Here is a 9,376-nt window from a genome sequence, read left to right as displayed (position 1 = left end):
TACGAAGTACTACTGGGCGTCGAGGGTGAAGACTGTCGACGGTTCTGGAATTGAGGCCGCACAGAAGGGTTGGGCTAAGCTTGAAAGTCGGAAGGAACTACGAGAAAAGAAAGAGAGAGCTAGCCTCGACCATTTGCGTGCAGGTCCTAATGATACGGCCCCTGTGGCACTAGGAAGTTCGGATTCGACTTCGATTGGAACGAGGTCGATCGTTCCAGATCTGCCGGTCGACTCGGCGATTGGACCTGCTGGAAAGGATGAGGCTCGGCGAGGACTCCGAGCTGCAGTCGGGGAGAAATGTCACGGTCTTCGGCTAGAGGAAGGACTCGCTATTCTGGACGACTGCCTACGGCAATTTAGCGAACGGCGTAAGAAGAGTGTCAAGCCCGATCAGCTTCGTTCCCCTTCATCGACTGCCTCGTCCCTCGTCTAAAATGGAACGAAAGAGTTCAGACAGTGGTACGCTGACTCCGTTTACGAACGACAACTCGAGGTACTAGTGTCGGTAGGAGGTACTTTGGCAAGGTAGAGAGCTGGTGAGGGAGCTCTCAGTCGTGAATTTCCTTCTTTTACGAGAAGTGCTCAAGAAACCAAATAAGAAACAAGTATATTTTACACATCTAATAACGTCTAAGTTCCTACGTCGGCTTTCACAAGATACACGACCCCGACAAGAGAAGGAGACCGCGACAATTCGCGCACTGCATCGCTCGGATTCCGAAGCAGGAAGTCGTGCGTCAGGCGTTTCAGGTGGAAGGCGAGTCGCTATATGCCCTCCACACTGCGCGTCGTCGCCTCGATCTGCTGTTGTATCGACTGTATCTAATCTGTGTGACGTTGAATTTCGCTCAACATCTCAATTTGACGAGTGCGGCTCATTGAATACGGCTCTCATTCAGTTTCCTCGTAGTTTGCGGCTGTTCACTGGTTGCTGACGGACACCATCATGATTGTGGCTACCGTCGTCGCCCGTACATGGTGAACGGTTGGGAGATGACGTTCCTGTCATGCTTCCTCATGGCTGTGCTGCCTCTTGGTTCCCTCTACTACGGAGACCAATCAATTGCTAACCTGGACGCAGGTGATCTCGCCCCCGAGCAGCTTGACGCGGATGCTTCTAGTCGCGGTATCAAGATGATTATCTCAATGATGATCCCCAATTTCGGTACAGTACTGTGCTCGCGTACAGTGGCTTCAATGATTGAGGTCTCTCAACAAGAACCTGCTCACTTACGCGGTACTACAAAAAAGAGACTGCAACGTTGTATTTTACTGTTTCGCGATAGTCTCAGTTTTTTTTTAGGGGCCTGGGTCTCAACAGCGAGGACTACGGTGGCACCTTCTCATGCTCAATCGGCTCCAACGCCATTATGGGTGTCTGCGCCGGTGTGGCGCTCCTTGTGTTACTCTTCTGCTGGTTTTTGATCCAGGAAGAGTGCGTCACGTCCGGTCCAAATCCGTCTTCATATTCCTCTACGAGCTAGTTCAACGTAAGGCGATCTACCGATACATTGCCTTCCGCTTCTTCAACAACGTACTAGCTGTGATTTTCGTGACCTCGTCGAGCGCTATTTAAAGCACGTGGGCTGGCGTTGAGCCACTCAACAATGGTATCGCAGTGATTTGCCTTCCTGACCGTGGTTGGGATGTATTTTGATCAAGAAGTATGGTCTGGCCTGGAACTGGCGCTACATCATCATTTTCGCTCAGATTCTTATCGTATGTCTCGGCATCATCCCGACGATCTCAACGATTTGGAATGTGGTCCGCAGTCAGTTGTTCTAGCTCGGTGTTCCGCTACTCGAGAAGATCCCAACAGCTGTTACCGATTTCGTCGGCGCGTTGTTCATGATCGATACAGCGAGGACTCTGTAGCCACTCTGTTCGGTCTAGCTGTGATTTTACAGCGTGTTGGAATTCCGTTCGCGACGGTGATCACCAAGTCTGTCGACAGATACTTCGAGAGTACATTCAGAACGACAACCACCACGTTCGTTCATAGGTCACTTACGCGTACGTCATTGCCTACACCCTAAACCTCTTTGCCATCGTGTTGTTCAACTGCTCCCACCCCAAAAGGAGGAGCTTCGCCATATGCAACGTGTCGGCGCCAAGAACAAGACCGCGGGTGTAGTGTCGATTTGTGCTCTCATCTTCGCTCTGGCCTGGTCGCTGATGACCAATATTTTGAGTCTTTTCGATTCGACAAGCTGTTTGCGCATTGCTGGTGGGAGCTGATGTTAGATTCAGACGCAGTGTTAGCTTCTTTCGGTTATCTATCTTATCCGTGAACTTCGACGTAGTGCTCACAACACTCAAACTTCGCTTTCGTTGTACCACTTGTGTTTACCACTTGTGTTTTGGTACCTTTGTGTGGTGCCGGAAACGTCTTGGGAATTCGAATGTAGCTGGCTTATATCGTTATACAGTAGTATCTTCAGTAACACCATTCCATGCCTGTATCATTGATACACGTTTTTTGTAAGAAAAATCTTGAAGCTGTACATGTAAGATCATTAATACTCAAAGTAAGTTGTCTTTTTTCCTTTAAATTACAGACCCAGACCAGATTTTTCCTAATTCTAAAAAGCCAATCTTCGGAATTCTCTGGATTTTATAACGAGAAATCAATTTCATTGGGGCCAACGGTGACAGATGGCTACACTTATGCCTTGTTTTGTATGGTGGTGAGCGAGGATTCCTATCAGTGTGCAATAATAATACTTGTTGATTGCATTATCTCTGAATTATCATTCGCAAGTACAGTATCATAAAATTTTGAATTGTTCCCTTAGCCGCAAAAAAAAACTCAAAATCAAACTCTGAACAAAATCCAGTACGCGCTGCTGCCTATCGTGTAGTTTGTAATAACAGTCCTGGCTCAATCTGGTAGTTGCGTTGCAGCTGCTTGGTCAGCGTACCGAGTACCATTTTCTTTTATCGTTTTGATAAATGGAGCCAGTTGGAATTTGAGATGAGTTAGCGCTGTTGGGTGTGCTTGGAGCATATCAAGTGCTGCATTCTCTTGCAGAAATCCACACCTTGCTTCATCAAAAGCAATAAAATGTTTCTTGAGCCATGTGTACAGTTTATCAAAATGCCTCGGGTCCGTCACGTGCGACAGCTTATCGTTCTTCATGGTTACGCGCTCTGAGTGATCTTGAAGAAGTTGAAATATTTCCTGGCGGTCAATACCTCGTTCGCTTGTTGCGGCGTATGTATGAAACAGATCTACAGAGGTTATAGGACATATGTTTAGAAAAAGATTCTGAGCACGATGCTACGATACGTACACTGAAACTGTTGTGCTGGCGATCCAAACTGGACCAGCGTACTCAATGAAACACAGTAATGACGAAACGAAAGCTCGTAACGTGTACTTCTATGGTCTTCATCATCTGCGTGACTGCAAGAAAGTAACCATAAGAATCGTCTTTTACTACGCAGTGCGCGAGTTCTACTCACGTCCCGGGGCTGTATGCGTCTGCGCAGAATGTGTTGAGTATTTTATGATGCTCTGCCAGCACTTCCAGAGCTGATACGGGGACTAAACAACAGTCAAGCTATTTACTCCAAGTAGAACTCTTGACAATAAATACGACGTCATCTACATGAAGTGTCGTCGGCAAGGTCTGCCCATCGAGGTCGCGCTGCTTTTTGTTTCTTCCTGCTTGCTTTAGGTTTGGTCATTGGAGCTTGGTTTTCCGAATGACACAGGGCAGTTTCACGATCGCAGTACTCTGTCGATGCAGAAAATAGCATTTCATCTCCGCTCTTTGCCATGAGTAAAGTGCACGTCGTCATAGCTCCGACAGACAGCGTGGAGGCTACCCACGAACGAGATGACTTCGTCTCTTCAAGAATGCATCAGTACATTGGCTGGATTCCGTGTGACTACTCAGTTGAGCAGCTAAAGCATGACGTGGGTCGGTATTGGCAACTTAAAACCAGCAAGTACGAACTTTGCGACGAATTTGGCAATACTCTACCCGATGATAAACCGCTCAAGCTTTCACATTTCCACCCGGCAACTCTGACACTCAAACGACGTAGACGTATGATATTAAGTCCCGTCAAGAATTCAACCAACTCGAGCTCGTGTGATCCATTCTGGATTCACGACCAGCTCTTTGATTTGTTTGTCTTCAATGCTCTGCAGAACCGCCCAAGCAGTACACTTCGCATTACTGGCTTTCAATTTAAGCAGCTTCTACAGAAGACGACCGCAAAGACAATCTACCAACAGAAAAAGAAGCTGCTCTTTGATAAACAAGTAGCATTGGCTTTCCGGGGAGCTCAGTCGACTGTCAGTATCAGTGGAGATGGGGGCGCCGGCGTAGACTTTGATGAGTTCCTGGATGCTTTAGTGGACGTTGCCTGTTTCATGCACCCGAAAGAATCGTCCAAGGAGCGATCACTGGAGAAACTTGCGCTCGAGTACATTATTCCTTATCATAACATGGAGCAGTTAGCACCTGGGTCTGACACGTTGACTTGGAATCAAATAGAAGAGCTATTGAAGAGGGAGAAGGTGCGAGCTGTAGCTCAGCGCTTCACCAAGACAATTGCAAATCTCGCTACCTCGTACAGCCCTCATGTTGGCGCTGGTCATAGACGCTGCGTACTGAGATATCACGAGTTTCATCGGTTTATTCGTGATGTTATCCCGACGACGGTACCGATTTCTTCTACTGAGTTGTGCAAGGTTTTCATGCGCTATTGTCGTAAGGAACAAACCTGCAGTAAGGGTCATTTGGCTGATGAAGAACCTGAATACTCTCCGGTTAACGACGAATTACCAGCTACCATCAGCTTAGAAGCCCAGTCGCTGGAGATTGTGTGTGGGAACATGGTAGACGCTATAGTCTACAGCGCTCTAGTAGCGGTTCCCCGTCTTGTGAAGGCAAAGGAGAAAATGTCACCGAGCTGCTCCGATATGAATTTATCGAGCAAACTTGGCGTCCAATCTCTAAAAGCACTGCTTCACCACATTTCTAACGATCTGGGCGCGAAAGGAGGCTCTCTTGCGAAAAAGAACGTCGAATTTAACCGAGCGAGGGTGCTTTTTCTGCTTGAGTTCAACAGAATGCACCGGGAAGACTCGCTAGTTGACTACCAGAGCAGTTGCGCTCCTCTCCTGAAGCCATGCACTTTAAGTAAGATACAAAAATCGGTTATTGCTCCGACCCCCACTGTGTATCAAGAGGAAGAGCCTGTTCATCCAGAAAGTACCGTAGAGGACGAGTTCTCGTGGAATTTGGACTTGGCGGATAATGCAGAAAACTCGGGATGCGATAGCGAAGCGGGGGCCGACTCTCCTGTCCAGCGCCCATCCGTTTATCAATTAACTCTAATGGAGCAGCGAAGACGTGACTTGGAACAGCTGAACGCTCTATCGAATGAAGCAGATGAGATCTACGCCTTTCTAGCGGGAGAACTACACCGACATTTCCTCGCTAAACGTCCAGATACTTGTGATACAGTGCCGCATATGCTAGATGTGTGGGTGTCGGCAGGTGAAAAGTACTCCGACGTTATTAATCACGTCGAGTCATCTCCGCAACTTCGTGCCAAATTCCTCGCGCGCTTTGGTCGTTCACTGTTTGTCTTTGCCTCTCAAGTTCTCAGGAGCACAACCAAAGTGTACAGCTACGAAGAGCTCTTTTACGTCACAAATGTGCGTGTGTACACGACTGTTTCCGACACCTGGAGCGATGAATCGACGTCATTTACTCTTGATTTAGCTATGGAGACTCTATCGCTTGCATCTGGAAAACTTACACAAGCTAGTGACGAGTTGTGCACTCTACTTACAACCGTTCGAAAGAATGATGGTCTTAGTGAAAATGATGATGACGAATCAAGTATTGGTAGTGAAATTAGCGAGGACGACGATGATTGGACAGCTAGCGCGCTATACGAACGGTATTTGTACTGTCTGTATCTACGTGCTAACTGTCTAGCTGCGTATGCTGACGTTATAGCGCACAACAAGAAAGTTGGTGCGGATTACGAGCTGGGAACCAAGTTTGACGAGACGAAGCAAATTGACGAAAGAAGTTCCACCAGCGAGGTATTTTTTAATAGCACACTTGTGTTGTCAAAAACGTCACCGCCTGGTGAATTTTACTGGGAAGCTAAGAAGATGTTCCGATTCCTCTTACAGCACTCCAAAGGAGGACTCAATTATTCGCAAAGTCGACTTCATCATAATCTGGCAATGGTACATTTCAAACTAGCAACACACCTCCCAAGAGGCTGCGATGCCGAGAAGCAGTTGCTGGAAAATGCTCTAATAAATCTGGACGCAAGTGAGCAGACGTTAGAACCAAGTGTCCTTAACGATAAGCGCAGCTACATCCGTGCGTTGCTAGCTGTTCGACGTAAATTCTTTCTCGCGGAAAGCCAGTCGTCATTGTCAGTAGACGGGGAAGTCCAGCAGGACCAAGAAGAAGAAGAAGCCATAACGCCATTTTACCGGTTTGTGCTAGCAGCAGCGTTTGCTGACTTTGATACCGACAAGAAAGGTGTTATTCTACAAGCTGATCTTACTCTTCTGAGTAAGGCGTGCGGCCGTAGCGCGGTATCTGTCGAGTCGCTTCAGTGGCTGCTACGCAACTTCGATCACCAAGACGGCGGTTTGACAGAAAGAGGAGTACTGCAATATTTCTGCTGGCTAGCTGAAGCAGGTACGTTTGCCGAAAAGTCTTTCCCTTCCACTATAGTGATTTCACAATCGCTTTTATGCAATCAGACCCCGTTTCATTTTGCGAGATGATTGATTTCCTGACTGCGAAACACACCGGAGCCCACAATATCTCGATATACTCTGATGATTCCATGCATCCACGAAAGCATTCAAGTCTTAAATCATCGACCGGTGTACGTCGCTGATATATATTTTTCTGCATGTTCTAACAACGTTTATCATTAAGCAGCGCAAATCATCGTCCAGCGAGCGATACCGACAACGAACACACCGCGGGGGCATTGCAGACTGCGTTGTTGTCTTGGGTGGGAAAATGACCAAATCTGTAGGAGTTGACGTCAGCAACACGTCGTCGCTAGCGGATATTCGACTTGAGCCTGAAGTGGTCGATATGCTGCCTTCACGGGCTAGTCTACCAGAGGAGCTGTCTAAATTCTGTTTTCCTGACGACATTTACCTCAGCACGGAACCCTTTACGTTGAAGACGTTCGACATCGTGCTCACAGGTAAATATTTTATGGCACCAACTTATTGCAATATTCTAATATCTCAACAAAACTTGCAGATGTCAAGGGAGTGCGCTCCTACGGCTCGTGTCTCCACTTTGGTGAGGAGAAGCATCCCATGGACGTGCTGTCGCTCATTTCTGCGACCGAAAAGGGCAGAACTGTGCATCTGCCGCCTTGGGTGAGCTTGAAGGACATTCAACAGGGACAAACCAAGTGGAAGTGTTACGCACCCAAGTGCCTCTGTGTGCTATCCAGCTATCCTCTGTTCCAGACATTCCGGAGCTTTCTGGTGTATCTCTATCGGCTTTCATTGGCCAATTCTACGCGTGTGTCGCTGGAGTCGGCAATTTTCAACTTTCTCGAGCAAATCCGGCTTCCAAACGGAAATTCGACGCAAACGGCGTTTAAACTCGCCGAAACGACGTGTGTACTGTCCAGGTTTCCGACAACCTTGCCACTATTCTCGCCAACCGAAGTGGACTTCACCATCGCATTCCAATGTCTCAATCCGGATAACATTTTGAAGGTCTGTTTCTACAGCCAAGTTGTCATTCACTAAGTACTCACTTTTTTCTCCTTCAGGTTTATGCTTATTTGCTGACTGAGAAGAAAGTCGTGCTCAGCTCAGCCAATCGACCAATATTGACCCATGTCGCGGAAACATTGCTGGCATTACTCCACCCGTTCGAGTGCCAGCAAGTGTACATTCCACTTCTTCCATCGGTAAGATAAGTGTATTTAACCATTCTTTTCCGTATATTTTACAAAACCTATGTCTTCGTTGTTTCAGTCTTTAGTGGAGTTTATCTGCGCGCCAGTGCCTTTTTTCATGGGAATTCGCTCCGACGAACGACTAGAACGACTGGTAGCCGAGGGAGTTATCTTGGTTGACCTCGACAATAACGACATCCGAGTTCCACCGAATGAGGAGCTACCAGTTCTTACCGACGTTAAATCACGCAAGCTTCTTCATACGCTGCGAAAACTCGCAATTTGGCCTGCCAGTCAGCGCACACGACACAGCTTTGGGCATTGTTTCAGCACCGACGAGCGCCCTCTCTCGCCAACGTTTGAGCCTTCTCAGCCCTCGGCCGCAGATGTAGTGCAAGTGATCAGTCGGAACGATGATTTGACGGAGAAGTGGAGTGAGATTCAAACACTCTTCTCTTCGTTCGCCACAAGGTGAGTTTTTATATTATTCGACTTCCGCTGTAAATTTCTCTGATAACTAAGTTTTCGTTTATTCATATAGGATTCTGAAGGACGTCCGCAAACACTGCACTAAAGCTGGAGCACCAGGGAACAGCTCAACAGAAGCCGTGGTATTTGACGAGCGGGGCTTTATAGCCATGCACCCGAGTCTCCGAGATTTCTGTACGCACCTGTTCCAAACTCAACTTTTCCAGCGATCACTTGAGAACATCTGGGCATTCAGGTATGGATCACGAAATAAGGTATTGCAGGTAACTTCCTCTTTTGACTAACATTGTATGTTTAGTGAAACCTCTAGTGGGACGGAGACTGAACAATACTGGAAAATGGTTCGAGCCAAAGGGATGATGCGGAAGAACTCGGAAGCTGTTGAGGATGCAAACAAGTCGCAGCGCCGACGTATTAGTCAGGCACCTTTACCATCAAGTAAACTTGCAAATTCAAAGACAACCAACAAGTTAGCAGGCGACGGATTCCCTACTCTGAATGGAAAACTCTATGACGACCTTCTTGAAGAGCTGAGCGAGCACGAATCTTCGATAAGTGAAGACGCCGGGCAACCGATTCGCCCGCTGGCTTCGTTGTCTTCTGCTGCTTTGTCATCGGAATCGTCGAGCACCTCAATCCTCACTACGACGTCATTTCACGACGGGGATGTTGACGCCTTTCAGCTGGTGAATGCAGCCAGGAAGCGAATGGAAGGTAGACGTATATGAGAAGTAGTGTAGTGCGTTAACAAGAAGCACTAAAACACGGATTCAAAGCATCCACCCCCTCATTATACGGGATAATAAGAGAGAAGTCTAGTAGTCAGCATTCTCATCAACCGTGCGCGTTGATTTCTTTTTCTCTTGTGCAATTCTTTCTCGCAACTCATCACTGAGATAGTTATATCGTCCAAAATCTCCGTTAAGTTCAGAGTCCTCACCGTATTTTCCGAACGTTG

General features: G+C 47.4%; 1 protein-coding gene across 1 annotated transcript; it reads left to right on the top strand.

Moving 5' to 3' along the window:
- Nucleotides 1-3,781: 3,781 nt before the first annotated feature.
- On the top strand, nucleotides 3,782-9,146 carry PITG_15908 (uncharacterized protein; the record flags this gene model as incomplete). The annotated part of the gene is made up of 11 exons (XM_002898095.1): nucleotides 3,782-3,799; nucleotides 3,872-4,748; nucleotides 4,821-5,123; nucleotides 5,226-6,689; nucleotides 6,755-6,886; nucleotides 6,997-7,215; nucleotides 7,275-7,744; nucleotides 7,801-7,941; nucleotides 8,009-8,400; nucleotides 8,471-8,653; nucleotides 8,729-9,146. 11 exons carry the CDS (start codon nucleotides 3,782-3,784, stop codon nucleotides 9,144-9,146), a joined length of 4,617 nt encoding a protein of 1,538 aa, XP_002898141.1.
- Between the last annotated feature and the right edge of the window lie 230 nt (nucleotides 9,147-9,376).

This window comes from Phytophthora infestans, genomic scaffold (assembly GCF_000142945.1).
Source record: "Phytophthora infestans T30-4 supercont1.39 genomic scaffold, whole genome shotgun sequence".
NCBI lineage: Eukaryota > Oomycota > Peronosporomycetes > Peronosporales > Peronosporaceae > Phytophthora > Phytophthora infestans.
Note: the sequence above shows the minus strand (reverse complement) of the source record. Positions and strands in the feature narration are given on the sequence as shown.